The sequence below is a fragment of the Fusarium pseudograminearum genome, chromosome 2, assembly GCF_000303195.2.
Source record: "Fusarium pseudograminearum CS3096 chromosome 2, whole genome shotgun sequence".
In the NCBI taxonomy this organism is placed as follows: Eukaryota; Fungi; Ascomycota; class Sordariomycetes; order Hypocreales; family Nectriaceae; genus Fusarium; species Fusarium pseudograminearum.
Genome location: NC_031952.1, coordinates 4,382,155 through 4,402,392, shown reverse-complemented (window position 1 = coordinate 4,402,392; position 20,238 = coordinate 4,382,155). Strand labels below are relative to the sequence as shown.

The following is a 20,238-nucleotide window of genomic DNA, read 5'->3' as shown; positions in this document are numbered from 1 at the left end:
AGGTCAATCTCTCGCACAACATGTCGTCTTCGGGTGATTGGGGCCCGGCTCCAGCTGGAATTGACCTCGCAGAGAACCAGGACGGAGAAATCCTGCGACCGGTTGTAGCCTTGATGACTCTAGGCATACTCGCCGTAGCAATCCGGCTAGTTGCTAGGTGCAAGTCGGGGACCGGTATTGCTATTGATGACTACCTCATCTTGCTGGCATTGGTAAGTCACTTTACTCAGATGTGCTACGCTGCAGATGCAGTCATTGACAAACAACAATAGATATTCGCTCTTGGTACGGCAGCACTATGTATCACGAGCATTCCCTTTGGGGGCGGAAAGCACCTTTGGGTAGTAACCTTCTCCGAATTCACCGTATTGTGGAAGTTGGCATATTCATTTGTCCTGATTTACGCAACAACTGTGACATTGACAAAAGCGTCAATCTTATTATTTTATCGACGAGTGTTTGGCATCAACCTCGCCCATCGAATTTGTATGAGTCTGGTTCTCGGCTATTGGGTCGCCATCACCATTGCCTGGGTCTCGGGCTGTCGACCTGCTAGTTATTTCTGGGAGCAATTCACCGACCCAGACGCTAAAGGAACTTGCATTAACACTTCACTTTTCTATTTCGTCAATGGCATTTGCGCCATGTTGATTGACATTGCCATTCTTTGTGTGCCAATTCCCACTAGTAAGTAATGGAAATAATGGCAATATCTATACGGCCCACTGACAACATTGGAAGTTCTCAAACTGCGAATGCCAAACAGCCAAAAGGTCGCCGTGGCAGGAATCCTCCTTGTTGGCGCTTTGTTAGTATTTCTTGAGCTTTTATCGTCTCTGTGCACCATTACTGACATGACTTTAGTGTTTGTATTGCCAGTGTCGTCAGGATCGTCTACATGGACAAGCTCGTCAAGGCCCAGGACTTCACTTGGGCCATGGCTCAGGTGTTTATTTGGTCTTGCTGTGAGCCCCTAGTCGGTATTGTATGCGCTTGCCTGCCGACATTTGGCCCCCTTCTGCGACGATGGTTCAGGACGGTCGCGTCAACAGCCGAAATAAACAGCAATTCCAACTCTTGGGATCCAAACAAGCCCAGAAGTCAATGGAAGCCATACCATGGTGGCTTCAGGATACGTCAAGACGACGAGCTGGAGCTGACTGTTGATGTTTCCCACGGTAATGCTCAGTTCGAGGGACAAGGAGGGACTGGCATCCATGTGCAGAACGAGTTCACCTGGGCCGATGCTAATGGATCAGTGGGGTCAGATAAACATCCCTGAGCTTTTTAAGGAGCTCATCAGGGAACTGAAAAGGCCAAGCCATGTCCAAAACTTCATGCGCCTCACCATCGAGCCGGTTGGCTGTAACAAAAATGTTGTGGATTCAACTCCGACACACAGATCTGTGCCCAGAAAATGAATCTTGACATGTGATAGATAAAGTTCATAGTAAATATTTAGTCCAGTATCCCGGCAAGGACTCAATTAGGTGGATCACGAGATTCTTGTTTGACATAAGAGATATTGGTGCATCAACATGGCGGCAAGACACAGGCTTGTCTTTGCGCGCAGAATCGAGCCTATTAGTCTTCAACAAAAACATATGCTATGTAGTCTGTACCTCACTGGCTCGTCCTGACATGGATTCGCATAACCTTGGACTGCAACATGTATCTACCGAAATGGGCCATCGTTTCGTGACAACTCATGTCCAGGTACTTATGCCGGGGTATCATGTAGCGATGAGGCGCATTTGACGCATGATCTTCAAAAGACTCTGTGCTTCGAGGTTCCGACTCCGTAATTAAATAATAACCGAGATCCTATGAATGTAATGAGGCATATTTCGGGCCATTTTGCGGCAGAGACTCTTGGCACAGGGATTGACGTCGGGATTGCAACCCAGAAATTGACTAAGGGCGGGGAAGCACATGGATCGTCCTGTTTCAACGTAACCAACAACCAACAGCCAACAACTATGGAGAACAACAAGCAGCTTCCTAATGGCAGGTCAAGTTGAGGCCTCTCCAGCGGAAGCGAATGCTTGTTCCCCGTCTAGAAATTAATGTGCTGCAGAGACAGGCGAGATCCAACAACTGTAACATTGCCAACTATTCGCAGGGAGCTATTCTATATCAGAGCCAATGGGATATTGAGTAAAGTGGATATACATACGCTTTACAAGCGATGTGCAACAACTTCCTCTATTCTTGAGTCAATGCCTTGAGTCAAGATCGCACGTCTGTTATTCATGTTCGATACACGATTTGCTAATGCCCGTTCGACTAATGAAGGACGAGACCTGTGGTGATATCATGCTGTTTGACAATACAAATATCGACATCAAAAGTGCCAAATCCACAATGATCAACCGGATCTGTCCGAAACTAGACAATTCCAATCTCCCAAGGGTGCCTGGAACACACGTGCCTTCTGTAACCCCAGCAATTACTCTACCTAGTACTCTGTAATGGGGAACTGGTCCCGATCTAGACTATCTGGCACACGACCTTTGTCAGTGGATGCTTTCTAATTGCAGAATGCAGTGCGACCTCCGAACTACATACTCAGTTGAAAGTGACTAGGATCTGCTAATCTCAACTCGTACATAACCTTGGCCACGCAAACGTTGGTTTGCTTCATCCTATTTTCTAATCTTTTGACTTTGTTCCTTCTGTGGAGAGAAATCAAGAAACACGAAAGCCAAAATCGCCATCATGTCTAGTTCCCCGTTCACTAATGACCCTCTCCTCGAGCAGCCCGCTTTCACTCGCACGCGGAAAATGCGGGTGGTATGCGTCGGCGCCGGGTTTGGGGGTCTACTTGTTGCACACAAGGTTCAACACGAGTTGAAGTTGGAGGATGAAGTTGACTTGACCATCTACGAGAAGAATGCGGATATTGGTGGAACTTGGTTCGAAAACACTTATCCCGGTGCCGCTTGGTAAGTTGTCCGATACGACCAATGATTATGGCTACTGATATCCTGACCTTTATTTTAGTGATTTCCCCGCTCGTAAGTTTCACTCGTGTGTAACAACTGCAAAGACTCAATTCACTGACATGACCCAGATGCCTATGTCTTTCCCTTCGAAGGAAACCCGGATTGGAGCAAGTTTTATGTTGGACAAGAAGAGATCCAACGCTACATTAAACGCACAGCAGAAAAGTATAACTTGACCAAGTATGTCCAGCTCAACACGACCATGAAGGAGACGATATGGGATGAAGAGTCAGGCAAATGGAAGATCAAGATTGAGCAGGGTGGTGAGATCAAAGAGGACGAGGCGGATTTTATCATCAACGCATCAGGATTCTTGAAGTAAGCACGGTGAAGTGACATCTTGAGTACCAGCATACTGACTATTTTACTCAGCAAGTGGAAGTGGCCAGAAATCCCAGGTCTCTTTGACTTCAAGGGCAAGCTCATGCACAGCGCAAACTGGTAACTTTATCAATACGATACGTATGACTATCTTTTACTAACCAGGGCTTAGGGACAACACGTATGACTGGGCACGAAAAAAAGTGGCCGTCATTGGCAATGGTGCCTCTGGAATCCAACTCGTGACCGCAATGCAGCCCAAGGCAGACAAGCTCGTCAACTACATGCGACAACCCACGTGGATATCTGTCAACTTCTTGGTTGAAAAGGCTCCAGATGGTGTCAATCGTGAATATACTGAAGAGCAGAGGCAGTTGTGGCGAGAGAACCCCCAGGCTCTTTTTGATTATCGAAGGGAGCTTGAAAAGTCGTCAGTATTCCCGCTGACTTTGTTTGCATTTTGCTGAAAGATAACGCTAATCCGACTCTCAGAATCAATGCCTTCTTCTTTGTCATGTGTCTCGACCACCCAGCACAGCCATACTACGAAGGATTATGCAATGAGAGGATGCATGCATCTATGAAAGACGATCCAGAACTCGAGAAGCGAATGGCTCCCAAGTTTCGGCCCGGATGCCGTCGCATCACACCAGGCGAAGGTTACCTGGAGGCTTTGCAAGAGGACAACTGCCGTGACTGTTGGGATTCCATCAAGAGTATCACAGAAAATGGAATCGAGACAGACCAAGGAGTGGAGGAGTTTGACCTCATCGTGTGCGCCACCGGATTTGACAGCTCATGGCTCCCCCAGTGGAAGCTCGTGGGTCGTAACGGTGTAACTCTTGAGGAACAATGGAAGGACGACCCTGAGGCTTTCTACGCGTCCATGGTCAGCAACATGCCGAATTACGCCATGATCAATGGACCCAATGCTGTGATTTCTCATGGTTCTGTGATTCAGCAGATGTCCTGGACCACAGACTTTATCCTCAAATGGGTCAAGTACATGAACCGTCATCAGATTAAGTAAGCAACATTCACAAACTGTCGCTATTGTTCTGGGAGCAAAACTGACGATATCTTTCCAGGACTCTTTGCGTCAAAGAAGATGCAGTCAAAGACTATAACGCATACTCGCAAGAGTTTCTCAAGCGTACCGTCTGGTCGGGAGATTGCCGCACTCTCTACAAGAATGGTCGCTCGCAAGGTCGCATCACCGGTGTATATGGTGGATCAGTTGTTCACTTCCAAAAGGGCCTGGAAGAAGTTGGAGGAGAGAATTTTGACATGACGTGGAGATACAAGAATCGGTTCCTCTGCCTTGGTAATGGCACAGCAGAGACTGATGAAATGGGTGCTGGTGATCTTGCACCTTACTTTGCAGCTTATGCGCCACCATCAGAGAAATGATCTACATAGGTAGTTTATGGTACTTCTTCGTCTAAATTCATACATGCGGTGATAAATCGAACTGGAACAGATACTACAGTTGCCTTTGTTACACCGTATTCAGGCTGTACAGGGTCTGCGCGGAGATGCTTAAACCACTGTGGAGCAATAAAGTCACCCCGCGGAGTTGCAAAATCTTGTTCCTGATTTTAGCATCCAGATATGGCCTGACAGTCCCGATCATACGGCTACCATTCGACTTGCAGGTCTAGGTTCTTTTAAATACTCAACAGCTGTTAATTCTTATCCTCGAATCGGACCGTGAGATGCTCCAATTGTGCCCGGCTTATTGCGTCTTCACCTCACCGAGAAATAGATGTCACGCCAGGAACCCTTACACCTGGACACGGCAGCTGGCGTTATCAAGATTCTTTAATCACGAGGCTCTTTGATGATGCTGGTGAGTTCTGATGATGCCAATCGCAAGGTTCCGGCCTTGGCATTTATGGGCCGACGGAAAATGATACTTTCATGGCTGGCTCAATCTGAGTGGATGATTGGTTATGATGGACATTTATACGTACTCGATCTAGTGTCCCTCTTCCGTAAGATAATGCCCAATGGAGAGTTTTAGTCTATCATCAGCATCTTATCTAACTACATGACAACGCTGGCTGGCAAGGAAACCGGCGCCGAGTCTATCCTACTCTCCTCGTCCACGGCAGAATTCTCTTTCTTATGAGAGAACCAGTGCATGTCATAGTCCACAACAGGACCCTGGTACTCGACACCATCGACCTTGACAGGGTCTTCCATGGCCAGATACATGTACCAGTAATACACGCCAACAAACATCCCACCTCCAATGATGTTGCCAATAGTAGCAGGGATCATGCCCTTCCAGATATACAGACCAACCGTTAGGTCCGGGGTTTTTAGCCAAATTGCAAGAGTCATGTAGAACATGTTTGCAACGACGTGCTCGAGGCCAAGAACAACAAAAACAAAGATTGGCCACCACATGCCAATGACCTTTGAGGCTAGATCTTTTGCCTGGATTCCAAGAAAGACAGCCAAGCATACTAGTCAGTTGCAGCCAATAGCCTTGAGAAAGATCTGATGAACTTGTGGCGCGATTTGTTTCCTGGTGGCGAAAGAGACAACCACTTCCTTGTAAGGGTCTGCGTCAAAGACACCGCCATCTACCAGCAACGTCAGTCTCCATTCAACGCCAAGTGGATATGGCAACTTACATCCCATGATGATAGACATAACAAACAATGATCCTGCAAGATTGCCGAAAAAGCAAAGGAACCAATGCAACAGCATTTTGTGAATGCGCAGTCGCCCCTGAAGAACGGCTGTCAAGGTGAACTAGTTCATGTTGGCGACTATCCTTACCATTAATACCGGTTTAACTCACCATAGTTGTAGCAGTAAATAGGTCCGCGCCAGTAAGTACTACAAGCACCAAGCCAAGTGGGAAAACACCCGCGCCGAAAAGCTTGACTAGGCCGGGCGCGTTCTCTGTATACCATGGAGCAGTCATGGCGCATAATGAAACACCGCAACCGAAAGACAAAAGACAACCTGCTGAAACGGCAGATAGAAAAACCTTGTCGGGACGCATATTTCCTCTTTTGACGCCAGATCGAGATACAAGCTCGATGGTTTCTTGCGGTGTGTAAGCCGCCAAATTGGATATGCTAACCACAAGGGGGTTACTCATGGCGTTGAAGTTGTGATATGGCTGTTTTCGTATAAGATAGCTATAATGAAGCGTGGAGCATGTAAATTCGTACTTAAGAGAATATCTAGTAGTTGTATTTAGTCGGTAGTCTCTTATATACAGCCATCACTGATCCCTGCCATAAAGCCCATTTTGAGTCGGTCGTGTCAGGAGAGAATCACGTATGATCAGTCAGAGACTAACTACTGGAAGCATTGAGTGCTAGTTCGACAGACTCCACCCACCTTACCACTAACCCTGGTGTGTTTGTTTCTGGCTAGACTAGCTCCCAGATCCACTCCAATATGAGCCATCGTCGCCAATTTTAGCTCAACATGTACCCAGGCGGGCAGAGCATAGTCTCAGCTAGGAGAGGCTGAAGTGCAGTGGTGGCTCAGTGTAAATTATGGACTATTCTGTCATGTTGAGATATCTTCATAGCACTAAAAGGCCCGCTGCATACAATATTCTCAACAGTTTAGTCGTATTAAATTGGTATCATTAAATGCTAGGAGGCAGGCGGCTGGATAGCCGACTTTCCACTAACTACCTAGTCTTTACAGAGCATACTTGAAGAGGGGGCTCTTCTCTCCCATGCGAACAAGCTCTTCCTCAGAGTATCGCTGGCGGATTTCTTGCTCGGTCATCTTAGCCTTCTTGGCATTTCCTCGCTTAAGCAGAGTCTCAAGCAGCACGACCGCAACGATACCAGCCAAGCCGAAGGCAAGCGAGGTACCGTATCCAACGGGATACCGGGGTGCCTCACGCTCGAGGTAGATGTAAGAACCGATCAAACCACCGATGTTACCAACACAGACCAAAATTCCGATGTTGACGGATCGCTTGGCAGGATCAGGGGTGTTGGCGACGTTCCAGGCGTTGACTCCTGGAAGGATAGGGTACATTCTGACAAAGTTAGTATGAGATGATTCATGAACGGAATAAATATTACTCACCCAAAACATGCCAGGCAGACGGCAAAGTAGCAAACAGCGATGTTGTTGTCGATATCACCGGACTTGACGAAGAGGATGATGAAAGCAGTTACAAGACAGCACTGGGGTCCCAGGATAAAGGGAGCTCGCCACGAGTACTTGTCAGCAAAGATGGCAAATGCATATGCAGAGATAGCGCCAATAGCGTAGGGGGGGATAGTCATAAGCTGGGCGTCGCTAGAAGTGTAGCCCATTCCGCGAAGGATAGTAGGCATAGTGAACTTCATGGCGTAGTTGGGAACAGCGTTGGACCAGTTGGCAAAGAAGAGAAGCCAGATCTTGTAGTCGCAGAGGATATCCTTGAAAAGTCGAAGGTTGAAGTGATCGTTCTCCTTGTAATCTGAGGGCACAGAGGAGCGTCGAGCAAGCTGTCGGAGTTCGAGATATCGGATGTCGTCCGCATCGAGCCAGCGGGTAGATAGCGCTGGAGAGTCGCAGAGCAAGAAGAAGCACATGACAGCAACAAGAACGGTGAAGAGACCTTCGATTAAGAAGATCCAACGCCAGCCTTCGAGACCTGCCACGCCATCCATCTTTGCGATGGCGAAAGCAAGAAGACCAGAGAATGCACCACCTGTAGCAGCCGAGGTGTATAGGATCGCGATTCGGGTTTGGGTTTCGTTGGGGAGATACCAGTTGGAGATAATCAAGATGGCACCAGGGAGGAAACCAGCTCTGTTCAAAGGTTAGATAAAGATAGGCCTATATTGAGTGCGAGAACTTACTCAAAGATACCGAGGAGAAAGCGAATAGCCAAGAGACCAGCGTAGTTTTGGACAAGGGCGGTTAATGTCATGATAACACCCCAGCAGAAGACAATGCCTCCCATGTAGATGGACGGCCTCCTGAACTTGTGAAGGATCATGTTTGAAGGAACCTCGCAAAGCACAAAGGGGATAAAGAAGATGGCGGTAACAATGTTGTACTCAATGCCCTTGAGGTGCAAGTCAACAGTCATTCCTTCAATCTTGGCATTTCCTATTCTATATGAGCTTCTGAAAATCGTATCAAGTCAATTGAGTACATACCGATGTTTGTCTTGTCCAAATATGCGATCAAATACAAGAGGACAAGCATAGGGATGAGGCGCATCTGTCTGTGTTAGTAACGCAAATCGATCAGAAGAAGTCCTTAACACTTACATCAACCTTTCGAACGACTGCCTTCTTTCGTTCCTCAGGGAAGTTGTTCACGAAGTCGGCGTCTTCTTGGGAAAGACCGCCGCCCATGTGCTCGCTGTGCATGGTGCCAGACTTTTCGTCACGCGAAAGCTCGCGCTCGATGTCGAGATTCTGAGTCGCCATGTTGAGCTGATATCTCCTGGTATCTGGAAGTAGATGAAGGAAGATGTCTGATGAAAGAGGAAGGTGACTTGATGGAAAACGAATGGAAGTTTTTATAGCTGCCTTCACCCCTCAGCTGAATGTTGTTGCTCGTGTCATGCTGGCTGGAAAACAGGAGAGACGAAGGAAAATGGTCTGTGTTGAGAAATTTGTTCCCCGGATTCTGGGGTGAGCGTGTGGAGAGATGCGGGGGATCTTGCGAGATCTTGGACTAGCTAAAACTAGACAAATCATAAGGATTTCCGGGTACTGACTTAATCTATAATGGGATTGGGGTTGAATATCAAGTTTGCCGAGGGCAGGGTTGGAGTTGGCAGGAATCCGAGAATCCGAGGTCACGTCTCCGGACTCTCGACTTGGCTTTTCCGGAAAAGCCACCGGGCTTACAACACCACTCACAGAAAGGCTGCAAAACATCAGAGATTCTCCGGAAATGTCGGATTCGTTCGGCTCGAAAACCACCAAGTCCATCAGTTCGCCTCTCTAGATGTGAGACCGAAACGCGAGCTGCGGGCCTCTTTTGAGATATATAAGAAGACATTAAACTCGACAAATGGAAAACAAATCATCACATCAATCACATCAACAGCTTCATTCACAACAACAAACAACAATAAACTTGAACATCTTCAAGTAACATCTTTACTCATCTACATCTGGATACCACTACTACAAGTCTCCGGCATCAACCAATCATCACCATGTCTTTCGATCTCAAAGGCCTTGTCCCCGCCCCTGTCACCCCCTTCACCAAAGATGGCAAGGTTGACTTCGAGGCTATTCAACGCCTAGGTTCTTGGCTTGGAAGCATCGATGGCATCAAGGGTCTTGTCGTCCTCGGACATGCCGGAGAAGGAACCTTCCTTACCCAGCAAGAGCAGGTCGACACCATCAAGGCCTTTGTCAAGTCTGTTGACAACAAGATCCCCATCATTGCTGGTATCACCGGCGAGGGTACAGAAGTCGCTGCCCTTGAGGCTGTGCGCGCCAAGGAGGCTGGTGCTCAGGCTGGTCTTCTCTACCCATCTCACGGCTGGCTCCGATTCGGCTACCAGCCTGGCGCTCCTCAGGACCGCTACAAGGTCGTCTACGAGGTCTCCAAGCTTCCTCTGATCCTTTTCCAATACCCCGACAACACTAAGGCTACCTACAACCTCCAGACTCTTCTTGACATTGCTGCTCAGCCCGGTGTTATTGCCATGAAGAACGGTGTGCGCAACATGCGACGCTGGGACACTGAAATCCCTGTCTTCCGACGCGAACACCCCAATGTTCCCGTTCTTACTTGCCACGACGAGTACCTTCTCCACACTGCTTTCGACGTTGACGGCATGCTTGTCGGATACGGTGGTATCGCACCTGAGCCTCTTCTCGAGTTGATCAAGGCTGGAAAGGCTAAGGACTACGCCAAGGCTCGTGAGATCCACGACCAGCTTCTGCCTGTCACAAAGGCTGTCTACCACCGTGGCTCTCACATGGAGGGCACTGTTGCTCTCAAGCACGCTCTGGTTGCCCGAGGCATCTTGGACCACGCTACAGTCCGATCACCCCTGCTACCTCTCCCTGAGGGTGCTGAGGGAGAGATTCACTCTGCCATCTCCATGGCATCTCTGAAGAAGGTCGCATAAGATATTGTATAGCATAGTTCATTATAGCGATAGAATTGTTTTTCCGTTAATTAAAAAAATTTTAAAATTAAAGTCTTTTTGACATGTGAATGTTCTGAATATCTTGTTTCTAGTCTAAACCTAATCTTCTACTCTAAGTCCCTTGTAGTTTAGATAAATTAGAATAGGGAATCTGCTTATCCGGAACAAGGACAATGGGCGTGCTTCGTTGAGCAACAATTTGAGCCTAGATCCCATTAATTTTCACATTTTAATTGCCGCGTAAAAACTAGCCCTGACAGATCGGTTCTCGGTGGAGTTTGCAGGCATTGGGTATCGTCAACATTGACAGGAATACATGCAGGTGTTCGATTGCAATTAAGCTTCTGGATTTACTGATATGGGCATCTCTTTTTCTTTTATCACAAAACAAATGATCCGCTAGCTGATCCGAATATTGGAGTACATACACTCGTTCAATATGCAAGTCTTCCTCAACGTTGTCAAGATATCACAATAAAGTAGAGGAAATAATCATGGCTCTAGGGTATGGCATGACATGCTGATCTTTTGTGAGATTTGGAGACTACACGGATACAAAAAGGGAGTATCAAGGGTCTTGCAGCTAATTGCATTGAGTTAGTTAGATTACCTGAGCTTGGGCTTGGGCACGGCTGAACGGCATGGGTAAGAAACGTGTTGCTACAGTATGACGCCGTTAGTCTCAGCCAAAGTGGGTGAGCATCCCATATCCGAGGTCCTTATCCCAATCATGACAAGTCCTCCCCAGAACTGTTCCCACATGACATGTCCGGGCTGGTATAACCCCGCACCCTTGTCGTTTCCCCCAAAAACTCTCGGATTCTCATCTCCTCACCCACAGATTTCCGGTGAGTCCGAGCATCACCAATGGCCACTCCTGTAACCTCAACACCACTGTCTGAAGCATCAACATGCACGAATACTGGGACCTCTCGATCAAAGAGGATTCTACCGCTCTCTCCAGATGTATCTCGTGAATCCGAGAATCGCCGGAAGGCCTCAAAGGTCAGCCGGGCTTGCGACCACTGCAAGCTCAAAAAGCTCAAATGTTCCGGGACAATCCCTTGTGATGGATGCACGAAAAGAAATGTGAATTGTCAATATGACTCGGTGTATCGCAGAGGCAGGCCCCCAACACCACCCACAGTCGGTCGACAACGGCATTCCATGAGTTCTGCAGCTTCTACCGTCCGGCCGATAAACCCGGTAGAAGAAAATCCAGAGGTTATCACCACAAGATCTTCTTCCCAAGGCCCTTCTGGGCTCGAAACAGCAGAAATCGAAGGCCAATTCTTTGATCCGACATCAAATTTGACCTTTATCCATCGAGCTTGGAAGAGGCTAGCACAGCAGAACCAGCAAACAGATTCCGGTCTGTTGACAGGCTCTGAAAATCTCCAGCCCCTCATGTCGGCTGGCGATATTCCCTTCACCACCAAGGGGGACCAAAGCCTGTTGTTTGTTAGTCAGCCAGCGGCTCTAGAGCTATTTACCTACTACTTCGAGAACTGTGTAGTGACGTACCGAGTCTTGAATCAGCAATATTGCCGGTCATGGTTCGATGCTGTCATCAACAATTGGCATAATGGGCAACCTTTGGAGACAGACATTGGGCACGCAAAAGCTGCCATTGTTCTTAGTATCCTAGCCATTGCCAGCTTTCGCCAACATAGGATCACAGAACAAAGATCGATCCCAGGGATGTCTCTGCTATCTCAACAGAGTGAACAGTATTTCCTCGCCGCATCTGATCTGACAGCCCAAGAGACCGGATTACCACGATTGGAATCGGCACAAGGCCGTGTACTACAAGTTTTGTATTTACTGCAGACATCTCGAATGAACCAAGCTTGGTATGTGTTCGGAAACACAGTTCCCATCGTCACTGCGTTGGGTCTCCACCGAAAGTCCAATCATTATAGGAATGGAGGTCGACAACCAACGGATTATATAATCTCAGAATGCCGCAAGCGGACGTTCTGGGTTCTTTATACACTCGACAAGTATCTAGCGGTTGTTTTTGGCCGGCCTAGATTCTACCACGATAACGATACCGATCAAGACTTTCCGGACAGAGTCAACGATGAAGATATGACACCACAAGGGCCGTCGCTTGCCGAGCCTGCGATGGACTGTCATGTTGACGCTGTGATATTCCATGCGAGGTACGTGTATGCAGTCGTTTCCAATATTCACCATCTCATGGCCTTGTAGGATAGCAATCATTATCGAAAATGTATCTCGCCAAGTCTACTCGCTCAAGAAAATGCGATCGGAAGAACGTCTCGCGGCCGCGCAAGATTTTATAAAACAGCTACACGAATGGAGGCAGGCTCTTCCACCTCATTTCGGCACTGTGCGTCCCTCGAGTCTCATACCGATATTCTCTCGACAATCTACAGCCTTGAAGCTTGCATATTGCCATGCTGTGATGCATACCACCCGACCGTTCCTTCTTGATCACTCTGAAAACTGCAGTCCAGCCCTGCAGGAATGTGTGACGCAATGCATAAGCGCAGCAAAACTTGCCCTCGAGATAGTCGATTCTATGTTCTGTGAGCAATCGGTTTTGTTTCATGCTCTGTGGTGGATGCCATATGTTACGTTCTGTGCTCTAGCAGTTGTATATGTATGGGATATACAACAGAGGAACAATGAGTCAGTAGAATCTGACAATACCTTGCTCTTTGCTCTGGCAGAGAAATGCCAAAGCCATTTGGCAAGGACAATCTCTGCCGAGTCTGCTAGTCGAAGATACAGCATCATTATTGAGGAGTTGCGTCAAGAGGCTAGACAAGGTCCACAACATGCCAGCAGAACACTTCAAATGCTGAACTGTAATGAGGAATCACTCCTCTCCAGCGAGCACGAGTCTGGTACATCTATGGATGAATTGGGCTCCATGTTTGAAGACCAGGAATCATCCAGTTCTGGCCTCATGTCAATCATGAACCCACTTAGTCAGTGGCAGCCAACTGACTGGCTGGACCTCGACTCCTCGGTATGTGCATTTCGCTATTCATGAAAGACGTTGAATACTAACGGACTAGGCCTTTACATTTTGCTCCCAGCTTGATGATCTGATGATTTTTTAACGTTGAATGGTTCTTTGATGATGGCAGGCGAAAAGCGGTTTATGATACCAGAATGATACCAAATAGTCTATTGGGAATACTCAAGTACCACTCTCATTTTTATCTGAAGCAATTGGTATGTTTTGTTTGTGCCTTGTCACCGACATGGTTCAACTAGAAGCAAATGTGAGGCCAACCCCACTGATATGTAACCTCGGTAGAGTTATTGAATGCGATTTGATTTCCGCATCCAGTTTCACCGTTCGTATGGACTACTGAATAACTGCTTATCGCTTTTCACGTACGGTAAACTATTGAAACCGATGGCCAAACTATTGAAGTCTGGACAACGACCAGACCAAAATGAGCCTTCAGCTCGTGGTAGAACCAATTGTATCCTGGGCCAAAGTGGAACCCGATGTTCTAGGCCTGGTAGACGGCTCGTACCGATCCTTTAGCTGGTATAGCGCTGTAATATTGGTTTCTAGGGGGCTCTGCAAGTTGTCTAAATTGGCTTCTTTTCAGCTTCAACGGCTGATCGGCATATGTCGAGAAGCACATATAATCTCGACATAGTCACTACCTGTAGACCAAATTCATCAACATTTAGTATCTCATCCTTGAAAACATGACTCAACCACGAACTTACGACAAGGACTTTATCTCACGTCCAACTGCGGCCTCCAAGCCAAAGAGGATCATCATTTGCTGTGATGGAACATGGCAATCTTCCACAACGATTGATCCCAAGAAAGGCTGCCCGTCAAATGTCACTCGTATCAGCCGTGTTCTGGCCAAGGCTGGCCTCGATCGTGACAACAATGAGCGTCAACAACTAGTATACTATGACGCTGGTGTAGGAACAGGCGATATCACCGGAGCCGAGGCAAAACGACAAGGTATGAACCGGTTATGGTAGTCACGTTGAATCAGTGCTGACGTATTGCAGGCTCACAGGGTCTTGGTCTCCTCGAGAATGTCCTTGAAGCCTACAATTTTATTGTTGCCAACTACAATCCTGGTGACGAATTGTACTTCTTTGGTTTCTCACGTGGAGCCTTCACTGTCCGCTCAACGGCTGGCTTGGTACAAGAAGTTGGCATCATCAAGTCTCACCTGATGGCCCACTTCTTGGAACACTACGGTGACTTTATCCGTGGAGAAGATTTCAGCAAACCGTTTGTTGAAACTGGGCATTGGGCCAAGTTCCAAGCCCACAGCCCGTCAGCAGTCGCTTGTCCTGGTAAAGACACCGTGATTCAAGTCATCGGTGTTTGGGATACTGTCGGCGCGCTTGGCATCCCAGACATGGGCCATTTGATCAAAATCAAGAACGATTGGCTCCGAAAGGCCTACCAGTTCCACAACACTGATCTCAGTGCCAGTAAGTCGCATCATTCGGGAGATATCGAATTATTCTTCATGACCGTTAACTGACCTGTCATCACAGATGTTAAACATGCATACCATGCTCTCGCCCTGGATGAACGTCGTGGCCCATTTTCACCTTGCCTGTGGTGTGTCAAAGGAGATAACAAGACCACAAAGCTCGTACAATGCTGGTTCCCCGGTGCTCATATCAATGTCGGTGGAGGAAGCTCCGACAACGCCCAAACTGACAAAGAGAAGAAGGATGGAAAGCAACCCACAGGCGACAATGAACGGCTTTCAAGCGTGGCTTACGCTTGGATGCTCGATCGTATTCGGCCACACCTGGCTCTGGATGAAGAAGCGCTGCAGATGCAACTTGCAGATATTGACCGTGTCATTCACAGCCCCGGAGACCCAAAGTTGAAAGCTTGGGAGAACCAGGAATGGCTGATGGGTAATATCGATGATAGCTATACCAAGGAGTACAAGGCCATGGGAAGCGCTGTGATCCGCACTCCCATGGACTACTACAAGCGTGAAGAAGGCTATACCGTCGAACGAGTTCACCCTTCAGTCCACTTCCGACAGGAGTACCACCGCAACTTGAACAAGCAACTCAAGGAGCCCATTACAGTATATGAGCCTTTGGCCATGGTGGGTTGGAAGCGTGAGTACGAATCAGATGGCCTTGGAAAGGATCTGAAGCCGCGAAAGGGCTGGACCTGGACGAAGTACAAGAAGGGTGCGACACCTGAGAATAAGAAGACAATGATTGAGAAGAGGATGTGGGAGTTTGAGATTGGTAATCTCCCAGATGATACAAGTGTCGAGAGGTGGTTGATCAAGAAGTCGTGGAACGTCGAGTCATATTTCAAGACAGTGGAAGAGGGATGGTAAAAGCATTGACTAATAGTTGGCACGAAGAAAACTTATGTAGTTGATAATAATTTCGCTCGTACATATCGATATAATAGGGTACTTCATTTACGTTCGAGTGATACTGTTGTTGTGTTGGTCGTTTTGGGGCATGTCACTATATATAATGAGCTTCACTCGTCATACTTCTAATGACCACTGTGAACGTGTCTTGACTATTATTTCTCTTGCTCTCAATCAAATTTAGCCTGTTAAGGTACAAGGATTTTTGTGGTAGGCAATAGTAAATCGTTGGTATTATGAAGTTTAATTAAATATTGACCGATCTCTCAGACTTATGACCCATGAGAGCTTATTGAACAACTCGGCGAATGTCGACGAGGAGGTTGCCATTGCCCCAGGCCTCATTGGCGCCTCTGACCTTGCCATCACCACGAGTGCACTTATCCAGAATCAAACCAGCACCGCGAGCGACCTCTTGGCTATATAAATTGTTAGTTAAAGTTTCACAGGGCTTTTCCTATTATATGAAGGGGTAAATACCAGGTAGATGTTCTTGTAGCAGCACCTCTAGCGAGGCCAGTGATCTGAGTGTCTCCACGTCGGCAGAAAGACTGGCCAGAGACAGTAGCAACACAAGCCTGGTTGCCTAGGCTGGCGAGATAACTGATACATGCAGCAGCTTCGTTGGCCTGTTCAGGTAGTGTCAGTTTTTTTTCACACCATAAGAAAGAAAGAAATTCTTTTTGACGCACGTTGGCCAGTTCACTGTTAGGACGGTCATCTCTGCATGTCACAGCACGCTTCTCAAGAGTGCTGGGGAGAGCAACAACTGTAGAGACAGCAGTGAGGAGGAGAGTGATAGAAGTAACAAAGTTAACCATGTTGGGCGGTAGGGTAGGGTGTGGTTATGTGAAGGATAACGAACTCGGTATACTGGTACAGAGAAAAAAGGCAATGTCTTTTGCAACTGGGCGTGGTCCTTTTTATGATTGTTTTTTAGACTACATATTTGCTCCGAAGAAGGATTTGCGTTGTTGTCTTTCTTCCCGGCAGACTTCCTACATTAGGCAGGACCATATTCTCTAGTGCCTGCAAGCTTTTAGGCTATGCAGTAAGACAAACCTCCCAAGATGGTTTGGATCGACAAGGTAGGGCTGGAAAATCTCGAGTTGAATATGGGACCCCTGTTGTTGTCCCTTTTTTCCTATCACCGCCATTGGCTTGGTAAGACTGGTACTTTCGCCGGGATCAGATATGTTCCACTTTCCTGGCTTGGGCTCGGATCCTTCCGTGTCACCGTCCATGCGATGGGGGCGTAGACACTTGGCAAAAACACGAAGTTACGTTCAAAGCGTTGAAGACCCGTATTTGGTCGAGGCGGTGAGGTTGTATTGTACTCACTGACCCCGTGGCACCCGTAGGATCGTGTGTCGTATATGTGCCAGTCAAAGCTGTTCATTGATGTGGATATTCATTCCATAGACAGGGTTACTTCGGAGAGTGATGGCAATAATTTTCTCACATTTATAATAGGGATCTATAGCAGGGTTAATATATGACAAGATCCTGCACCAAGAGTTTGGAAGCTTTTTATTGGTGAACAAGGCGTAGATTATGCTGGTAGAACGGTCGGAGATACACTGAAGCTTCCTGTCTTTCTCCAGGTTAGTCTCAATAGCGAATTCGCCGTCCAGTACATCAGTAACCAATGTCGTGATCCAGAGATTGATTTCCAGCCTAGGACAGAAACGATGTCGAAGATGCGATAAATTACTACCGATTGGGATGTTCGAATAATCCTAGCGACAGTTATGATGACTTTACTGTCCCAATGAATGACAGATTGACGGACAAAATACAGGCATAGTCTGGGCGCAATATAGGTTGGTGGGGTTGCTAAGAATGGCGAATTCATATAGTGTTGATTTCTCAGCATGGCTTTCCAAGAAACGAAGGGGGAAAAACACAAAGAGTTAAAAGAAAAGAAAGAAATACTCACCGAAGGAACTATTCGAAATATGTAAAAGGATATTATTGCTTATCATGATTCAAATTATAAAGTAGATGAATCCACTTGGTGGTCCCTAATAACAGTCAAATATCAAGCACTATAATTGTTTCCAATCCTTCAGGAATTGCCGATAATGCTAATCCTACGTTTCACCACTTTTCATATATGATCCTACATAGATTCTGGCTCTCAATTGTAGTCAATCCAAAACGAATGAGATAATTAGCAGATCCTTCAGTGTCTTATGATCGTGCACTGGCCGTATGGCTGCGCAAACGCACAGATAGTGTCCACAGCCTCCACCACAGAGATCATCAAAGATCATCGCAGGATTTGAATAATTTTACATTTGTAGGAAACAGGAGATAGTTCAAGCCTATCGAATATTATATAAAGCATTGGTGTCGACGCTGTATATTCTGCATTCCTCATCAGCTCAGCATTCCTCAAACACTTTGCATTTCGCACTTCACATTACAAATTCCAATTATTTCAATATATCAAACTTGATAACCACATATTAACCACAACAATGGTTTCCTTCAAGTCCATCCTTCTTTTCGCCGGCCTCGCCATGGCCGCTCCTACTCCCGACAGCGAGAAGTCTTTGACCAAGCGCTTCAACGGCGGCTGGTGCGGTGTCCACATCCACCTATTCAACGGCGAAAACCCAAAGGGATCCCATGAGATGAATGTCTTTGTTTACGATGGCAAGCAGCAACTTGTCTGGTCAAAGGAAAGCATCTGGGGCGACGGTATTTTAATGGCTGAGAGCGAGAATCTCCCTGCTGTTCTCAACATCAACACATATGGCGGCGGTGCTCTTGTAAGTCCCCTTTGAAGCCACTTCTTTTCCTTTCTTTGTTCTATGAATGTCCGACTGACACGTGTAAAGGCAACCTTCACCTACGGCGACCAGGATTGGGATTCTAATGAAAAGCCTCGCTGCTCTGTTGGATCCTGGGACGGCCCTCCCTTTGGTTCCACCACTCAGACCCTTGAGATGGACTGCGGTTTCTCTTGCTGAGCAGGTACTTTGGTGCGGCTCACGTTTTGGGTCCTCAATGACCAGACTGTGGCATCAGCAGAGATAAGAAATAGGCAGAGGCAATAGAAAGATTAGACGGCGTTTTGGCATCAGTCAGAAGTGGAACTTTGTAGCTAAACTTGAATTTAAATCATCTTAACCAATAACGCTCTGCATTCTTCTGTACCCAATCATAAACTGAAGAATATGCCTTTGCCAACCATGAGTATATAAATGCAAGCGCCTACTAAGAGCTCATGGGCATAAACATGGCGCAAGGAGTGCCCTCAAAGTCCTTCAGGTCAAGTCCTTTCGCATGCTGAAGCACCTGATTCACTCTCGGGGCTAGTGATTTGTTCAATGTGCATGGATGATCCATTGATCTGCCAGGGACACGCCAAGGTGGTGCTGTCAATCCAAGAATTGTGTTTCTCGCTTCATCTACCCTCCATCCTTCGAATGATGATGCGGCAGGTTTGGCCGCTGCTAGACCTCTGCCTCGCATTTGTCTCATCAAAGAACCCAGAAGCATACTGGAACACGTTTCGGAGCAGCCGGCTTTTCCTTCCAAAAGGTCTTGCTGGTAGCTGTACAGATGACCGAAGAGCGTGTTCAGGACGTATTGACGTATGTCGTCAACCTTGTCTAGAACCTTGTTAACAAAGGAAGGGAAAAGCAAGCAAGGATGTCACGTCACCTACCTAGTATTGGCTGTGGTATAGGCAAGTCAACCACATATTTGCCATTGTCATACATCAGAAGCATTTCAGTCGCGACTGTGAACAAAACTTCTTGCTTGAAGACCCAAGAGATGAACAACCAACGCATAGGGTCTTGTTTCACAAAGTCCTTTGGTTCGCCCAAATAGGTCAGCCACGCAGTCAAGACGAGCTCCATAATTTCGTGACAGCCATAGTAATCAACAATGATTGCTACATGTGAAAGTGTCTCGGCAGATATCCTCCTCGGGACGTCGCGATGGTGACCGTGGATGATGTCGAGAAGTATGACAAGAGCCTCGGCATCCCACTCTGACGCTTGGACCTCGTAGAGACCTTGTTCATTGAGATGAGACTCTTTGAACTTGCTCTCGAGCATGGCTCTGAAAACAGGCGAAGCGAGACTCAGATGTCTTGATGATACCCGAAACTCAATCTGTGTTGAACTGCCATCAGGCAAAGATCCTCGCGGATAACTTTGGTCATTGTCTAGAGTCATTGGTGAATCGCGTCGCGCTTTGTTTGTCTCTCCCAACCCCGCCTCACTGTGGCCGAGGCGCTCATATTCGGGCTCCGAATCGGCTTGGGCATCAAATTCCGCCTGCTGTACGGTATTGGGGTCTTTCAAAATGAGTAACGTGTCAGCGCGAGGGTCGAACGTGAACGGTGATGGTTTCATTTTTATCGTAATTGATAAGATGTATTTTTGTTTGTTTGTAATGTTTA

General features: G+C 47.2%; 9 protein-coding genes across 9 annotated transcripts, besides 1 other annotated feature; 6 read left to right on the top strand and 3 right to left on the bottom strand.

Annotated features, from left to right (window-relative positions):
- Positions 1–20: 20 nt before the first annotated feature.
- FPSE_02062 (uncharacterized protein) lies at positions 21–1,282 on the top strand (the record flags this gene model as incomplete). Its single annotated transcript, XM_009255181.1, has 4 exons — positions 21–212; positions 273–687; positions 742–808; positions 865–1,282. The coding sequence occupies 4 exons, from the start codon at positions 21–23 to the stop codon at positions 1,280–1,282; spliced, it is 1,092 nt and encodes a 363-aa protein (XP_009253456.1).
- Positions 1,283–2,718: 1,436 nt separating this feature from the next.
- On the top strand, positions 2,719–4,736 carry FPSE_02063 (uncharacterized protein; the record flags this gene model as incomplete). The annotated part of the gene is made up of 7 exons (XM_009255182.1): positions 2,719–2,945; positions 3,004–3,017; positions 3,074–3,323; positions 3,378–3,446; positions 3,499–3,756; positions 3,819–4,352; positions 4,415–4,736. The coding sequence occupies 7 exons, from the start codon at positions 2,719–2,721 to the stop codon at positions 4,734–4,736; spliced, it is 1,674 nt and encodes a 557-aa protein (XP_009253457.1).
- Positions 4,737–7,001: 2,265 nt separating this feature from the next.
- Positions 7,002–8,743, bottom strand: FPSE_02064 (uncharacterized protein; the record flags this gene model as incomplete). The annotated part of the gene is made up of 5 exons (XM_009255183.1): positions 7,002–7,350; positions 7,401–8,114; positions 8,165–8,417; positions 8,468–8,531; positions 8,582–8,743. The coding sequence occupies 5 exons, from the start codon at positions 8,741–8,743 to the stop codon at positions 7,002–7,004; spliced, it is 1,542 nt and encodes a 513-aa protein (XP_009253458.1).
- A 740-nt stretch (positions 8,744–9,483) lies between these two features.
- FPSE_02065 (uncharacterized protein) lies at positions 9,484–10,410 on the top strand (the record flags this gene model as incomplete). The annotated part of the gene is made up of 1 exon (XM_009255184.1): positions 9,484–10,410. One exon carries the CDS (start codon positions 9,484–9,486, stop codon positions 10,408–10,410), a length of 927 nt encoding a protein of 308 aa, XP_009253459.1.
- A 46-nt stretch (positions 10,411–10,456) lies between these two features.
- Positions 10,457–10,482: a repeat region.
- An 816-nt stretch (positions 10,483–11,298) lies between these two features.
- Positions 11,299–13,746, top strand: FPSE_02066 (uncharacterized protein; the record flags this gene model as incomplete). Its single annotated transcript, XM_009255185.1, has 5 exons — positions 11,299–12,596; positions 12,646–12,787; positions 13,079–13,432; positions 13,593–13,641; positions 13,727–13,746. The coding sequence occupies 5 exons, from the start codon at positions 11,299–11,301 to the stop codon at positions 13,744–13,746; spliced, it is 1,863 nt and encodes a 620-aa protein (XP_009253460.1).
- A 387-nt stretch (positions 13,747–14,133) lies between these two features.
- Positions 14,134–15,773, top strand: FPSE_02067 (uncharacterized protein; the record flags this gene model as incomplete). Its single annotated transcript, XM_009255186.1, has 3 exons — positions 14,134–14,404; positions 14,455–14,889; positions 14,956–15,773. The coding sequence occupies 3 exons, from the start codon at positions 14,134–14,136 to the stop codon at positions 15,771–15,773; spliced, it is 1,524 nt and encodes a 507-aa protein (XP_009253461.1).
- Positions 15,774–16,104: 331 nt separating this feature from the next.
- Positions 16,105–16,636, bottom strand: FPSE_02068 (uncharacterized protein; the record flags this gene model as incomplete). Its single annotated transcript, XM_009255187.1, has 3 exons — positions 16,105–16,234; positions 16,296–16,444; positions 16,508–16,636. 3 exons carry the CDS (start codon positions 16,634–16,636, stop codon positions 16,105–16,107), a joined length of 408 nt encoding a protein of 135 aa, XP_009253462.1.
- A 1,662-nt stretch (positions 16,637–18,298) lies between these two features.
- Positions 18,299–18,793, top strand: FPSE_02069 (uncharacterized protein; the record flags this gene model as incomplete). The annotated part of the gene is made up of 2 exons (XM_009255188.1): positions 18,299–18,592; positions 18,662–18,793. The coding sequence occupies 2 exons, from the start codon at positions 18,299–18,301 to the stop codon at positions 18,791–18,793; spliced, it is 426 nt and encodes a 141-aa protein (XP_009253463.1).
- A 247-nt stretch (positions 18,794–19,040) lies between these two features.
- FPSE_02070 (uncharacterized protein) lies at positions 19,041–20,191 on the bottom strand (the record flags this gene model as incomplete). Its single annotated transcript, XM_009255189.1, has 2 exons — positions 19,041–19,438; positions 19,495–20,191. 2 exons carry the CDS (start codon positions 20,189–20,191, stop codon positions 19,041–19,043), a joined length of 1,095 nt encoding a protein of 364 aa, XP_009253464.1.
- Between the last annotated feature and the right edge of the window lie 47 nt (positions 20,192–20,238).